At 45.6% G+C, this 16,159-nt stretch overlaps 2 protein-coding genes across 4 annotated transcripts in view; both read right to left on the bottom strand.

Annotated features, from left to right (window-relative positions):
• Nucleotides 1-652: 652 nt before the first annotated feature.
• LOC149523915 (uncharacterized) lies at nucleotides 653-2,500 on the bottom strand. The gene is made up of 2 exons (XM_089780457.1): nucleotides 1,738-2,500; nucleotides 653-1,542 (listed from the first exon to the last, which is right to left on the bottom strand). Exons 1-2 carry the CDS (start codon nucleotides 2,285-2,287, stop codon nucleotides 974-976), a joined length of 1,119 nt encoding a protein of 372 aa, XP_089636583.1. The 5' UTR covers nucleotides 2,288-2,500; the 3' UTR covers nucleotides 653-973.
• A 3,357-nt stretch (nucleotides 2,501-5,857) lies between these two features.
• Nucleotides 5,858-16,159, bottom strand: part of LEPR (leptin receptor) — a 61,103-nt gene continuing 50,801 nt past the window's right edge. For 2 of the 3 annotated variants that reach the window (XM_075936173.2, XM_006125028.5), the window contains exons 17-19: nucleotides 14,356-14,458; nucleotides 13,375-13,450; nucleotides 5,858-7,993 (exon numbers count right to left, since the gene is read on the bottom strand). In XM_075936173.2, the coding sequence (XP_075792288.2) occupies nucleotides 7,169-7,993; nucleotides 13,375-13,450; nucleotides 14,356-14,458 (1,004 nt within the window). In that variant the 3' untranslated portion in view covers nucleotides 5,858-7,168. Of the gene's footprint in view, nucleotides 7,994-8,014; nucleotides 12,122-13,374; nucleotides 13,451-14,355; nucleotides 14,459-16,159 lie in introns of those variants that run through there. The other variant, XM_089780456.1, reaches the window with a different exon arrangement.

Genomic DNA, 16,159 nt, shown 5'->3' with positions numbered 1-16,159 from the left:
GCTCCGCAGGGTGGTCCGCCTCGCCGACCCGGATGCCGTCATCCGGGGATTCGGCGCCCTCGGCTTCCCCAACTGCGGGGGGGCCATCGACGGGACGCACATCCCCATCCGTGCCCCGGAACACCAGGCGTCCCGGTACGTGAACCGCAAGGGGTACTTCTCCGTCATCCTGCAGGCCGTATGTGACCACCGGGGACAGTTGACGGACATAAATGTGGGCTGGTCCGGCAAAGCACACGACGCCCGGGTGTACCGGAACTCCTCCGTGTGCCAGCGGCTGCAGGACGGGACCTTCTTCCCCGACCGCCACATCAGGGTCGGGGACGTGGACATGCCCGTCTGCCTGGTGGGGGATGCCGCCTACCCACTGCAGCCCTGGCTCATGAAGCCCTACACGGGACACCTCAATCCCTCCCGCCAGGCCTTCAATAACAGGCTGAGCAGGGCCCGCATCGTGGTGGAGGGGGCCTTCGGGCGACTGAAAGCCCGCTTTCGATGCCTCCTCACCCGTCTGGACCTGGCCGAGCACAACATCCCTCCCGTGGTGGCGGCATGTTGTGTGCTCCACAATTTGTGTGAGCGGAAGGGGGAGGCTTTCTTGCCAGCCTGGATGGCTGAGGCTGACCGCATGGCTGGACACTACGGTCAGCCCCGCACCGCCGCCGTCCGGGAAGCCCAGCGGGGGGCCATCCGGATCCGGGAAGCCCTGCGGGAGAGCTTCCAGGTGGAGGAGGAGGAGGACTGACCTCTCCCTGCATGCCCCACCGGGGCCTTCTTCCACCCTACCCCCCTTCCCCTTTCCCCTCCCTACCTACTGTCAAATAAAGACACCTGTTTTTCCAACAAAAACGTCTGTTTATTTCACAGAACTGGGGTGGGGGAGGGAGGAATGAAGGTGGGAGAAGGGAGGGGGAAACCTGGGACGAGGGAGCTGGAAGGGGAGGGGAGGGAAGGGAGGAAGGGAAAGGAAAGCTCAGGGGTGGGAGTCTGGGTGCCTCTCCCGTCTCGCCACACTGCGGGTCCGGGGGCGTCGGTGGGGAATGGTTGTGGAGGGGGCGGCAGAGAGGACAGGGGGTGTGGAGGAAGCAGGAGCGGAAGCAGGAGGAGCAGGAGGAGCAGGAGGAGCAAGAGGGGGAGCAGGGGGAGCAAGAGGGGGAGCAGGAGGAGCAAGAGGGGGAGCAGGGGGAGCAAGAGGGGGAGCAGGGGGAGCAAGAGGGGGAGCAGGAGGAGCAAGAGGGGGAGCAAGAGGGGGAGCAAGAGGGGGAGCAAGAGGGGGAGCAGGGGGAGGAGGAAATGGAAAGCGGTCTAGCAGGCTCTGGAGGTGGCCTCGCAGGGCACGGCCCTGCTCCTCCAGGGCCTCCAGACTCCTCTGGCGCAGCCTGAGGTCCTCCTGGACCCAGTGGTCCTGGAGACGGAGCTGTCGGTCCAGGAACCGGAGATGCCGCCTCTGGTAGTCCTCCTGGTTCCTGGCTATCCTGCTTGCCCGGGCGCGGGCGGCTGCTGCAGGCGGTGTGGTGCGCCCTGCAGTCCCCGGTGCTGCAGCTGTGGTGCAAGAAGACCAGCGGTCAATTACCCCAGGGGCCCAGGTGTGTGAAACCCAGCTCCCCTCTGCAAGGCCAGGGCCCCTGCAGGATCCCCAGCTGCTGCTCCGTGGTGGGCAAGGCCCAGGCGCACGGTCCCGGGGCTCCCTCTCGCCCCAGCCCCCCGTACACATAAGGGGAACACGAGGGTACTCACAGGTGGACGCCTCCCCGGCCTCTGATGATGCAGGCGAGCGGCTCTGTGGGGTGCCTCGGGGGTCCCGGGTCCTGGGAAGGCTGGCAGCAGGCTCCTGGCTCTCAGAGCCCTCTTGCTCCTCCTCGGTGTCCAGGAGCGGTCCCTCTGCCCCGGGGTCAATCACGTCCCGGGGGGCAGGGACGGCATGAGCCCCCAGGAGGCGGTCCAGGGCATGGAAGTGGGGGCAGGCCTCCGGGTCAGCCCCTGGCAGGCAGGCCCGGGAGTAGGACTGCCGCAAGTCTTTAATCTTGCAGCGCACCTGCTCCCGGCTGCGCTGGTGGCCCCTGGCGGCCAGGCTGGCAGCCATGCGTCCATAGACGGCCGCGTTCCGGTGGCTAGTGCGGAGATCGTGGACATTGGAGGCTTCCCCCCAAACCTCGATGAGGTCCACGATCTCCGCACTTGACCAGGCGGGCGCCCGCCTTTTGCGCCCCCGGGCAGGCTCCTGGGAGCCGCCAGGCTGGTCGTGGGGAGCAGTGGAGGGCTGGGAGCCCTCGGATGGCTGGCTCATTGTGTGGCAGGTGCAGGCTGTGCAGGCACGGGTGCTTGCAGCCTTGCAACTGGCACAAAGTGAGTAGCCAGCCCGTGGCCCTTTAAGGGCTCCGGGGCCGGGAGGGGGGCAATAGAGTTTCCCTGGTGTTGGCCAGAGTGGCCACCAGGGAAACCTGGGAAGCCTTAGCCTCCCACTAGTTCGAACTAAAGGGCTACACAGCCCTTAGTTCGAACTAGCTAGTTCGAACTAGGCGTTAGTCCTCGTAAAATGAGGTTTACCTAGTTCGAACTAAGCGCTCCGTTAGTTCGAATTAAGTTCGAACTAACGGAGCGCTAGTGTAGCGCATAGGAAAGTTAGTTCGAACTAACGTCCGTTAGTTCGAACTAACTTTCTAGTGTAGACATACCCTGAATCCTTAAGGCACATCAATGAGCCAGACCAAAAGGTCACTGGTCAACAGAAGCCCATTGACTTCAGCGAGCTTTGCAACAAGACTTTGCCTAAATTCTCAAGTGACTAGCGATTTTGGGTGCTCAACCTGAGATTTTCAGAAAGCACAAGGCACCCCATTCTCTGACCATCAGACCTTTTTCAGGTGTCATATCAGGCCTCTTGAAATGGAAGCACCCAAAATCACCAGTTACCTTTGAAAACATAAAAACTTCGCTCAGAGCTCTTTCACGCTTTAGCATATCCTAGTTAAATAAAGTTCTGCTACATAACTCAACATTTTTGTTGTTCTTATGTTGCTTTTGGGTAAATTTTGGAATAATACCTAAACTTAACACCTTTACATATTTGAATACTGCTTAGTAATTAATTACTATCTGAAAAATTCTCAGTATAAAAATAATTAGTCATTATAAGTAGAAAATACATATTTGGTTTAAGAATAAGTTTGGATTTTTGTTTTGTAATTTAGCATAGAAAATTCAGTGTAGACTTAATGCCCCGTTTTCTGAGAGTCCCTACTTCTTACCCTTTTTCAGCTGGGTTCAAGATATAAAGAGGTGAGGTGACATGACTAGTTTGAGTTCACATAGAGACTCTTAATCCCAGTAGAATTAAATCTATAGAAAGGACACTTTGGCTCCCAATCTTTACTAGTTTGCCATTTGACCACACTAGCTTCTTAACATTGCTTTTCTATAATAGGGTCTCATGAAAAGGACTGAAATTCAATGCTATATTGTGGTACCTTCACTATTACAGCCTCATTTTCCAAAAGGGACGTCCAAAAAGTGTGTCCATTTGATTTCCATGTGCATTATTTTGCTTAGGCAAAAATACACAAATGGTGAGGCTATAAAGACTTCTACAAGAAATCTGACTCCTGATCCCTTACTGCATTAAATGTGTATCTCTAGCCAAAAGGGATGCTGACAGCTTCCACGGGCACCTCGGAAAGCTAGGAGGGGCTGGCTCCATGCCCTGAGAAGGGGTGGAGACGGGACAGCCAGCCTTCCGTACTGTCTGGAGCATAGTGTGCTCTCCTCCCCCCGCAGCCCTCAGACCCACATGGAGAGTGCAGTGTGTCACTGCAATAGCAATTTAAAAAGCCTGGGGCTCGAGCTGCTGCCATTGCAACAGCCAGAAGCCCCCGGTCCCTTTGAATCACTGGGCCATGGGGGTAATGTCCCTCCCCCGCCATCCCATGCACGGGCCAGCTAGCCACTGATGCATTCTCTTACAGTTGGCGATGCTTTATACACTAGTGAACTACTTAACACACTTTCACTTGATTAACAGATACAGTTTCCTTGTAACTATCTGCTTCTTGTGGTAGGTGCTTTTATTTTTATGTAGAAGAGATAGGATGATGGAAGCGAGGCCTGAACCTTTACCTATACTGATAAATGTCTCACTTTCAAAAATGTACTTAGAAATAAATTCCCTTAACTTTTTTAAAAACAATGACTGATATAGCTCTGGCTTCTTTTTTACATGTTCAGTGTTATGCAGATCCCATCTAAACAGTGTATACTCACTATTATCCAGAATAAGTATGTAGGGGCTTGTGTATAACACCATCCAACATAAATAAGCGTGGTGAAGGGGTGCACTGGTTCTACAGAAGCGTTGTATTATACATAAAAGCAGGGCTGGAGACAGACTCTACTGGGTCCTGGGTTATATGTGTGTGTGGAGAGGGCGGGGGGGAGTTCAGCTCAGCTCTGACCCCCCTCTCCCACCTCATCCACAGGGGGCATGACATTGGGCAGAAGGGGCAGGACTGGAGGCAGCCAGCCCTCAGTGCTGCCCAGACCATGCTGTAAAGGGCTCCAGAGGCAATTTAAAGGGTCCAGGCTCCAGCTGCTGCTACAGTAGCAGTGGCCCAGAGCCTCTTAAATTGCTAGGCCCAGTGGCAATTGCCCCCTTTTATCCCCCCTCCCATTGGCGGCCCTGAATAAAGGTATTTAAATTGGAAAGGGAGGTCTTACCACACTAGTCTGAGATGAATATACTCTCTACACGTACATACAAGTGTGCATACACACAGTGAGTAAGCAGGGCAATTTAACGAGCTGCTAACTATCGGGGGAGGGGAGGCACTGTACAGCAGCTCCTCTGCCTTTTGTTTGATTGAGGTGACAAACTCTCCCCACCACCACCCTGCTTTTAATTTTCCTGGCTGCTCTGAGGGTCTGTGGAGGTGCCGAAGACATATTTGGCACTGGCCAGCCAGACCCCTCCAGCCAAGACAGTACTCATACATGTGTGTGTTCCCCCCACCACAAAAACCTGGCTCCCTGTTACCAAACCAGTTAGCTGAACAAGTGGCTTCTCCTTTGGGCAGCCCATTGTTATGCGGAAATGCTCCCAAGAGGACTTTTTTCACCTTTGCATTTCAGCGCTACAGAGCTGATCATGCAAGCGGGAGGGCTCAGGCGGGTCATACTCCCTACGGCAATGTTTCTTAAACTTTTTAAGATCGAGGAACACCAAACAATAATTTCTTTTAATGGGATACAACAAAGATTTTTCTGTGGAGCCAAAAAAAAAAAAACCACCTGGGAGTCAAAATGCGCAACTTCCCCAGAAAGACTGCCCTAATAACAGTCTGGTACATGGAGCTGAAAACGTAGACCACAAAAAGTAAGGATAATAATAAACAAATCCTAAATAAGGTCATGTGTCTAGCCAAGAGGGAGGGTAGAGGAGGGTCTCAGGGCAGGGTGTCTGCCCAGGAGGCAGGGTAGAGGAGGGGTCTTGTGTCTGGCCAGGAGGAAGGGTAGAGGAGGTGTGTTGGGGAAGAATGTCTGGTGAGGAGCAGGTATCAGGGCAGGGTGTCTGGCCAGGAGGGAGGGTGCAGGAGGGGACTTGAGGCAGGATGTTAGAGCAAGCTTGGAATGTGGGGTCTTAGCAGAGGGAGGGGAGTGAGGGGGGGTTGGGTGCAGGGTCTGGGCGTGAGGGGTGGACGCTTACCTGGCTTGGCACCCTGCTGCAGCAGAGAAAGCCTCCAGGGAGCATGTTCTTTTTCTTTGGGGGGAGTGAGGTAGAGAGCTCAGTTCCCCTTCCCCACCCCCATGAAGCGGGGAACCCAGTGCAACTGCAGCAACAGGCCAGGCTTCCTGCTGGCAGGGGGGGGGGGTGGGGAGGAGTAGAAACTCTGACCGTCCCAGCCAGATTAAACTCTGTCACTTCCCCAGCAGGCTGGGGAGGGGCACAGGGGAGAGAGAGCAGCAGCGCATGGGACGGGGCAGCAGAGCCCAAGCGCACCCCGAGGGGAGGAGCAGCAAAGTTTGAGTGTGCCCCAGGTGGGGTGGGGGGCAGAGCCTGAACCGGGTTCCCCACAGGTGGCAGTTTTAAAACACCAAGGTCTGGGAGTGGCTCCTCAGCTCCGGCCACCCCTTCCCTCCCAGCAGCAGCAGCAGCACACGTGGAGGAGATGGAGGCTGCGCAGCACTGGAGGCCCGGTGGGACAGGCGCCATCCTGTGTGTTGGGGGGGAAGGAGAGGCAGCTGCAGCGGGAGCTGTCTACAGGCTCTGCACGGGGCAGGGAGCAGAATTTTTTCTGTTCTCTCTGCGGCACCCCTCCGACTGCCTCGCGGCACACCGGTGTGCTAAGGAACACACTTTAAGAAACGCTGCCCTACAAGGCAGCTCACTAACAGCTTTCCCCTCCAGCTGGGGAAGCATGGGGTACTCCAGCGTTGGCACAGCAATAATTCTGAACCCTTTGCTGCTGCAGCACGTAGAAGTTGGTGAAGGGAGAATGCTGCCATCTCCGAGCTTTTTTAAACATGTTTGGTCTCTGCCTTCATCCTTACTTCTACTGAGAGTTGTGGTTCTATTGCCAGATGGGCCCTTTGGAACCATATGCTGGGACTGTTGTCTGCTGGTCTTTGGTGTTGGGGAACTGCCCATTCCCCACTTACAATGGGCTCCCCTCTCCCAGGAGTGGAGAGGTTTGGTAGCCATGTCCAGGACAGCTATAAAGTTGCCAATGGCTTGGCTCCAAGACTGGCTTTCCACTAGGATCTGACCTAACAAAAGGTACATTTAAATGAAATGCCTCCTTTGGAATCCTTGTCTAAGGAGCTTTCAAAACCAGTTTTCTTATGTGAGTGTCCACGAGGAGACACGATTGAAGAAGCATGTAGAGTAGGCACCACAAATAGCCAATTACATACCAGATGTTAACTTGAAACAGTGAAATGAAAGCCCCGATCTGAGGTTTTAATCAGGCCAATAATATGTGGAATTCTGTGGGTCCAAAGTGCTGATTTATATATCACTCAAATGTAGGCACAGGCATCCAACTTCAAAATGTGGACACTGCAAGTCCAGTACATTAAGAGTTTCCTGAGGGAGAGATGCAGAGACAGGGAGTGGGAGATACTGACCCTTCAGAAAAATATTAACAGCAGCAATCAGATAGAAATATGGACTATGTTTTTATAGCTTAAGTTTGGTCTCCGCTGTCTCTTGCAGTTTAATTCTAGTTGCCTGAAATTGTGGCATGTACGGTATGAAGGTTTTAACTGAGCTTTCATATGTAAGACTATTTTTGATAAAGGGATTTAAATCAGAAGAAGTATCCTGAAGAAACCCCATGTCTTTGAATAAATCATTTGTGTGAAGATGACACATCACTCTAGAATCTTCTGTTAAAAAAATATCATTTTCATTTTTCTTAACTGATGTTAGCCCTAAGTAATACAGGCTTCTTTCAGGACTGTCTCCATCACTGAAGGTCTCATCATGGTCTGAAGGTTCTGAAAAACCCTCAGAAGAAACAACGGAAAGAGATATAGTTTTGCTGGGTTGGCTCAGCTGTTGCTCAGGTAATATTAGAAATGCACAATTCTCCACCTCCCAAGATCTAGAGAAAGGATCTGTAACTAAGGAATCTTTACCTAGGAAGCATCCATTAAATGAACCACTTAGATTCTTTTGCTGTTCATAAAGCCCACTTGATTTGCAGTGACTAATAATTGTAGCATACTTAATATTGGACTGTCTTGTAATTCCTTCACTGACTCTGTCAACATGGGAACTTTCAGAAAGGCTATTACTGAAATGGCTGCTAGAACAAGCCGAGTCATGCTCAGCGTCTTGAGTCTTTGTGAACATTGAATCAACTGTTAATAAATCTTTCTTGTCTTCACTTTTCAATGCGTTAGCAACATTGATGTCTTCCAAAACTATTTCTGGTTCCAGAAAAGGCCCAAATGATATTGCTTCAGGATGCTTGATAAAAAGATGCTCAAAAGTTTCAGGCTAGAAGAAAAGACATATTTTAATGCTCAACTATCATTTAATAGCTTTATTTCATTATGAAGTTACTGTACTTTAAAGCCACAAATGAAAACTAGTATGGTATTTATATTTTCGTATAAAAAGTACATATCTGAAAAATGAAAACTAAGTCTGGTATGTGGCAATGGGGAATTGGGGCTACAGAAAGCAAGCACATGCCAGAGTCAAATCCTGCCACCCAATAATTTTTTTAGACTCTTTATACACACACATGCATACGTACACACACATACTACATGGAAATGCATCATCTCTGCATCAAACAAGGATGTGAAATATCAATTCATACTATGGTATATTTGAAATGTTATGTATAATAGGAAACTGGCTCTCCTATTTACTACCAAGAAAAGTTCACTCTAAAGTGTATACCCACTGATGAATTTAATGGAGACAAATAAAAAAACAATGAGTTAAAAACAACAGATTGTGTTTATGTTAATAAGCCGTCCAGATATTAAAATCACAGCAGGAAACCATCCAAAGTAAAGAGGAATATGTCAAAATGCTTAGACTGCTGTACATTATAAGAAGATATTGTACTATTTTATCTATCTTAAGCTATTGGGCATTTGTTTAACTTAGAATAGCCATCACCATAACATTTAAGACCCTGATTGGCAAGGTATTTAAGTATGTATGTAAACTACTTACAGATTAAAATATTGACACTTGATTCAGTACCTTGCTGAATTGGAGCCTAAATGCAAACTTAGGATAACTACTACATTGCTTGCATCTCAGAATTCTCATGGACTTCAAAAACACTGTGAATATGACATTTAAAATTATCAAACTGATTACTGAAAAGAACTGCAGGCAGTTGCTATAATGCATACACCAAGCAATGTCTTCAATTCATATTGGATGTTCCTTGCTGAAATTTATCCTTCCCTATGGCAGATCAACTATTAATTCAGATAGGAACATAGGAAATATTATAATGGATCAGACCAATTGTTCATTTAGTCCAGTATTCTCTCACCAACAGTGGCCTGTATAAGTGGAAACCCCATAGTAGGCAGTTGTCGATCTGTGGGCAGGCATGTATCTCCCTGAACACCAATAACTAGAGATTGCCTTATGCCTTGAAGCCTAACTCTGGATATGAGTTCTACAGAATCACATTAAGAATACTGACTATGACTTGTTATCAAATAATCAAATACCACTTTTTAAAATAGATATTTCAATTATTAAAGCTCACTTTCTCTTGAATCAAACACATCACTAAGTAAAATATATTTGATGAATATACAAATACGAGTATACAATCTCCTGGAAAAGATGTAATACTGTAATATTATGTAAATAATGACAGAGTCATATGGATAAATATCACTATAAAATATGTTCTCAATGTGTGTGTCATATGATTTGTGCTAAAATATTTTATAGCAGTTAGCATAATTCTACAAACGCCTCGGGTGGCTTCGAGTAAAATTTCATTCACCCTCGTTTGCCAGACACAGACAGTCTATAAAATGTGTTCCGCTCACAATCCTGCAGTGTTTAGGTAACTGCTTAATTTTATACACTGTGAATAATCCCGTTGAGGTCAATGGGATTATTCACACTATGTAAAGTTAAACATGTTCATAAATCTTTTCCGGGATGGTGCCATAGTCATTACTCAGTCATATCTTCCTTGGAAATCATTTGGAGGTTTGGATAAGTAAGGTCTGCAGAATGAGATTATGACCCAAAAGAGCAATCACAGAACATGCCATATTTAATACATGTATTAGTAACCACATATTGAATCTAGTGCACTTCTGACAGATGAATCAAAGGAAAATAAGATTTACACATGGCTTCAGACATAAGAACATTAGTACTTTCTAGTGCTGATATGTGGAAGCTTTAATCCAATCAATGACTATCAAAGCTAATGAGAGTTACAGTACAAGTTCTGCACTTTGTTTTTCCTACTGAAAATTGCATTCACATAAATGAGGGCCCTAACCACATAAATTCCTCCTATTTCCCTTGGCCTAGGATGCACATGGAATTAGACATGCACTACAGTGCTCATCAGAGGACAGCACTGGTATGTCTACATTGCAATAAAAATAACGAGTCTCAGGGCTAAAAGCTGCAGTGTAGACAGTCAGATTCAGGCTGGATGCTGGGCTCTGAGATTGTCCCTGCCTTGTGAAGCTTCAGACTCCTGGCTCCAGCCTTTGCTCAAATACCAACACTGCAATTTTTAACTCCACAGCTCTGTGAATTCAAATAAGCTCACACAGGCCAGCTGCAGCCATGCCAAGAGTCTTTTATTGTATTGTAGACATAAACAATAAAATGTAAAAAGGAAGCAGGCATTAAACATATAGACTGAACTGCAGTAGAACAAGCTGTCAAAGGTCACATGATCTTTCAATTTCCAATTCAGCACATTACACTTTATATTTATGTGCATTACGTTCTTTCTCCTTAGCTAGGAACTCCACAGGACATACGAATATGGAGTAATGTCATGAGAGTATAAATGCTTTCCTCTCTTTGCCAGTTTGTAGATTAGTCTAACTTCACCCATTTCAATGGACTTATTCCCAATTTACACCAGCATGAGAGGAGAAATAGGGCCCATAGTCCCTGATCCAACATGCAAATTATTGGGAGCAGTGTAGCAAGTTTCCTTTTCTATGTCTAGCTAAGTGAATTAAGTAAACAAAAAAATAAGTCTCTGTGCAACTCACACACTTCCTCAACAATATGCAAATCTTTGGTCAATGCACTTTAGCCACATTTGATACTTTTCAGAATTTTAAAGCATGTTTTCCATCACTGTCATTATAGCAGTACTGCAGTGCTAGTCCACTGCTCCACGGATGTCACAGAAAGCATTTCACTGATTTCAGGGAGCTTTGGACCAGTCTCTGTATTATGTATTTCAATGAACTTTGTTTAATATTAAATGATAGTCTTTGCTTTCTAACAATACAGCAGCGCTTTAAACAAAAAGAAAAAAAAGTTACTGTAGTAAAAGGTTAGCTACAAAAAGGAAACCATGTTAAATGGAGATTACACTAAGCAGAAGTTGCCATTCTAAGAATACCAATAGATTAATATATAGACAGAGAAAGAGAGAGAACTAATGTCAGACACTATTAGTCAAGTGGCTATGGGAGTTGCTAGATGTTTAAATGATAATGAATGAAGTACCTGTCTACACAACATAATATGTACAATGGTCCTTTTTAGAGAAAACTATGAATGAACACTTGGAATTATTTCTGCAAATTCTTTGGACTAAATTTTGCACTCAGATGCATCTGATTAGCTCCCATTGACCTTAATGGGAGCACTACGCACATCCAAAGGCAGGGGTTGGCCTCCTCAACATGCTTGAAGTCAGTGGAAACTCCCACAGCTGTTCAGCATCAGAATCAGACTACTGTAGTTCTTGGATTAAACAAACAATAACTCTGTTTAAAAAAATGTAAGTGGCGAATTGGGAAAGTCTTTCAGTTAACTAGCTGAATTTCAGACCATTCTGATACTTCTGCTTATATTGCTCCATCCTCATAGCTTACAGGGAACACTGGTGCCCAGCACTTGTGTGCTTGTGTAGCAGCTCGAGAGTGATTCAATTAGCAAAGTGCTCACAGCTAGGTTTTTTGTTTTTACTGGCATGCACATTGGAACATGTATTGGGGCACAAACATTTATTCTGCACATGGATGGAAAAGATTGCTGGGAACATTGCTGGGCACTCTCAGCTCTTAGTGAAGTCTAGGAGGTGAAAGCATTCAGCCCTTTGTGAGTCAGAGCCTTACTAATCAGGTCACTAAATAAAGGTTCAAAATGTGATTTAAAGCAAGTTTTTTGCCTACGTGTGTAGTAAATCCTGCTCTAGGCTGCAATATGGCAACTGTCCCTGATTTTTCAAGGGCATCTTAAGTTTTGAACAAAACTATTTCCAGGGCTATCTTTAAAATCAATCAGTATATATTGTATCTGTGTTTCCTGTCTTCTGAATGTAAACAGAAAAATCTTCTAACAATTCTGTATATGAAGTCTGGGAGCTGGCACAATGGTTCAGCAGGAAGTGATCATGATTAGACTTCAAAGAATGTCCATTCTCTGTTTAAATGAAATAAAATAAAAGATGAGAAAAGAAAACTTCACTGGGAATGAAAATTAAACATCTGGAAAAAAAGTCAAATAGTTGTGGTCCATTAGATGCATTTTCTTTTTGAAATAATAATCCTGAATGTTTAAGTTACTGTCTCAATGATTATACAGTTACAGTATAAAATTCTAGAACTAAGACACAAATTCTTAGCTGGTTTGAACCAATGCAAGTCCAGTTAAGGCTGTACATCAGCACAGCTTAACTGTGACTGAGTTGGCTTGCACCAGCAAAGAATTTGTCCATGGGCGTGGTCATATGCCCTTCCTGCCTCCATTTCAATGGCTGTCATATAACTAAGAATCATCTGGTGGCAGGATTTAGCTCTATAAGTATGTCTACTGCACATTAAGCCTGGATGCTGAGTCCCAGTCCCCCTTCCATCCACACAAAAATCAGTCTGACTCAGGTTGCAAACATATAGGACCTGGGTTCCTGCTGGATGAGTGGATCAGAGCCCAAATCCTGCCCTATATTTTGCAGTGTGGATGCAGCTCCTGCTTCAGTTTAGAGTCAGGAAGTCTGCCTAAATGCAGTGTGAATGCATTAACTTTGCTGTGAGACCCAGGTTCAGCAACTCTAAGCTCAAGTTTACAATGTAGAGTGGATGCTCAAGTGCATGATTGGAAACACTGGGTTCACAGACCCAGGTTGACAATGCAACACAAACATACCCTAAGATTGCCCATGAATTTCAAAACAGGTCTTGATTGGAGGTTCCAGCCCACATCCAACTGTCAGCTTTCTACAGCTGAAGAAAAGTCCTGCATGTAGCTATGCACAGTCAACCTCTGGAATTCCTTGCCAGAGAATTTGGTGAAGGCTAGGATTTTGACAGGGTTAAAAAAAAAAGCTGGATAGATTCATGAAGTTTAGTTCCATCAATGGCTATTAGCCAGGATGGGTAGGAATGGTGTCCCTAGCCTCTAATTGTTTGGAAATGGGTGACAGGGGAGGGATCACGTGAGAATTATGTGTCGCATTCCCTCCCTCTGGGGCATCTGGTATTGGTCACTGTCAGCAGACAGGATACTGGGCTAGATGGACCATTGGTCTGACCCAGTATGGCCGTTCTTATGTTTCAAAGGTCTTGTGTTAAACTATTAAGAATTATCCAAATAATTAAACACTTGAAACTTAATGTCAGCATGTGAAACATATCATCCCACAGAAAAATAAAAGGTATCATTATGGAAATCCATACCTTTTGGAAATTAACTCCTTGTGCCCAGGAGCAGTTCTTTGGATTTGGAACATCCTCCCAGAACAATTTCTTCATTCTGAAATATTTAGTAGTATTGATTTAGTACTGAATAGACACATTTTATATGGGAATGCCCCAGACAGAAATATAAACTGCTCACTATCATGGTAGCTCAAGGACATAAGCAGAGACAGGATAATGGCCTGATTTTCAGAGGTACTGAATATGGGCATTCAGAGATTCCTAGTTCCCAGTGCAACATTCAATCCATTAGAATGGAGATTCTCAAATTTGGGGTTGTATTCTGGAGGTGGGGGGGTGAGAAACTTAGGAGGAAAAAAAAAGTTTACTGCTCATATTTTACCCACAGTAATGAATAACTAGCAAAGTTGATTCCTCCAGCCATGTCGGTCTGCAAATGGGGCTGTGCATTTTACTCTAATAGCACTGTGAATTTTGACACATTTCTGTTACATTTGCTATGAGGCAGTGTGCACATTTAATTGTAAGCATCAACTACAACAGCAGTTTTGTTTTTGCTCTTATTACAATGGATTATTGGCTCATTTGTGCAAATCATAGAATTGCTCTGCAAACAACAGGCACACCAATCACATTAACAAAAACAACATGATGCTGTATCTCATTTAAAATTTACATTATCATACACTTACATGGCTCTGTCTGAATAAATGCCTTCTTTTTAATATTTAGTGAAAGGTGCTAGTGGGTTATTTTTATTGGTATATGTTCTTGCTTGGTGTGTTGGGATATAAACTATTACAGACATGAAGGGGGCAGAATGATCAAATATATTTGAGATATACTGCACTTGACTGTGCTGCCTTTCAGATAATGTACAGCTAAAATATATAAATGGCACCAAATGTTAACTAGGTATGAATATTTCTATAGGCACATGCTTTTTAAGTTGTATTATCTTCTTATAAGCACATCATATATGAAAATAAAAAAACATGCCTTTGGTGTGAGATCAGCAAAGTTCCAAGCAAGAAAATGAAGGATGAAATAACTATTGGCAAAGTCACATAGAGGCTGGCATCATTCTGGTTTTCATTCCTACCTAAAAATGAAAGGAATCTATTTCAAACTATTTGCAATATTTCTCATCATCAGTCCTATCATTATTGCAATTAAAAAATGCATACAAAGAACAGTTTACATAATCATCCATATGCTTACAAATCAGAAACAAATTATTCAACTGTACATTAGTAGTTTATATATGCTTATTATATCAACCTTAAGTAAATTGTACTGGGTCACACTAGGGACCCCTGACTTATGTATAAATACACTGGAAGTAACATTACTCTAAAAATTCAGTGGCTTCTACATCCCTGTGGGATTTTCCATTGTTTCCCAGTTACTCAGGATCAACACTAAAGCAATGGTAGTAGCCCATACACAGAGGCTGAAGAAACATGAGAATATAGGACCTCTGAAATTCCTTGGGATTGTCCCAACATATGATCCTCCTATGCAGAACACTGACCTGTTTGAAAACGTGGGCCAAATATTGAAATGCACTATATGTAAGAGAGCACTACGATTGCTCTGAACTCCAGTATAAAGAGGGAGAAAAACCTGTTGAGAGTCTATGGGTTAAGTTTATAGGAGCAAACAACAGCATTGATGTTGTGGTTGGTGTTTGCTACAGGCCACCGAATCAGGTGGATGAGGTAGATGAGGCTTTCTTCGGAAAACTGAGCGAAGCTTCCAGATCGCAGGCCCTGGTTCTCGTGAGGGACTTTAATCACCCTGACATCTGCTGGGAAACCTATACGGCAGTACAGAGGCAATCCGGGAAGTTTTTGGAGAATGTTGGGGATAACTTCTTGACACAGGTGCTGAAGGATCCGACCAGGGGCCATGCGCAGCTTGACCTTCTGCTCACAAACAGGGAGGAACTAATAGGGGAAGTGCAGGTGGGTGACAACCTGGGAAGCAGTGATCATGAGATGGTAGATTTCAGGATCCTGACCAAAGGAAGAAAAGAGAGTAGTAAAATACACACCTTGGACTTCAAAAAAGCAGATTTTGACTCCCTCCGAGATCTGATGGGCAGAATCCCCTGGGATGTTAACATGAAGGGGAAAGGAGTCCAGGACAGCTGGCAGTATTTTAAAGAAGACTTATTGAAGGCACAGAAAGAAACCATCCCGACACGTAGCAAGAGAGGCAAACATGGTAGGAGACCGGACTGGCTTACAGGGGTAATCCTTGGTGAACTTAAGCACAAAAAGGAAGCTTACAAAGAGTGGAAACTTGGACAAATGACCAGGGAGGAGTTTAAAGGTATAGCTCGAGAATGCCGGGGGGTTATCAGGAAGGCGAAAGTGCAAATGGAATTGCGACTGGCCAAGGATGTGAAGGATAACAAGAAAGGTTTCTACAGGCACATTAACAAGAAGAAGGTGATCAGAGCGGGTGTGCGGCCCCTAATGGATGAAGGAGGTAACCTAGTGACAGATGATGTGGGGAAAGCTGAAGTACTCAATGCTTTCTTTGCCTCTGTATTCACGGACAAGGTCGGCTCCTGGACTTCTGCGCCAAGTGACACAAGATGGGATGAAGATGGACAGCCCGTGGTGGGTAAAGAACAGGTTAGGAACTATTTAGAAAAGCTAAACGTACATAAATCCATGGGTCCAGACTTAGTGCATCCGAGGGTACTGAGGGAGTTGGCAAATGTCATTGTGGAGCCTTTGGCTATTATCTTTGTAAAGTCGTGGAAATTGGGAGAAATCCCAGATGACTGGCC

This window comes from Pelodiscus sinensis, chromosome 9 (assembly GCF_052426305.1).
Source record: "Pelodiscus sinensis isolate ZL-2025 chromosome 9, ASM5242630v1, whole genome shotgun sequence".
Taxonomy (NCBI): Eukaryota; Metazoa; Chordata; order Testudines; family Trionychidae; genus Pelodiscus; species Pelodiscus sinensis.
The sequence above is the reverse complement of the archived record's forward strand: the minus strand, read 5'-3'. Positions and strand labels throughout refer to the sequence as shown.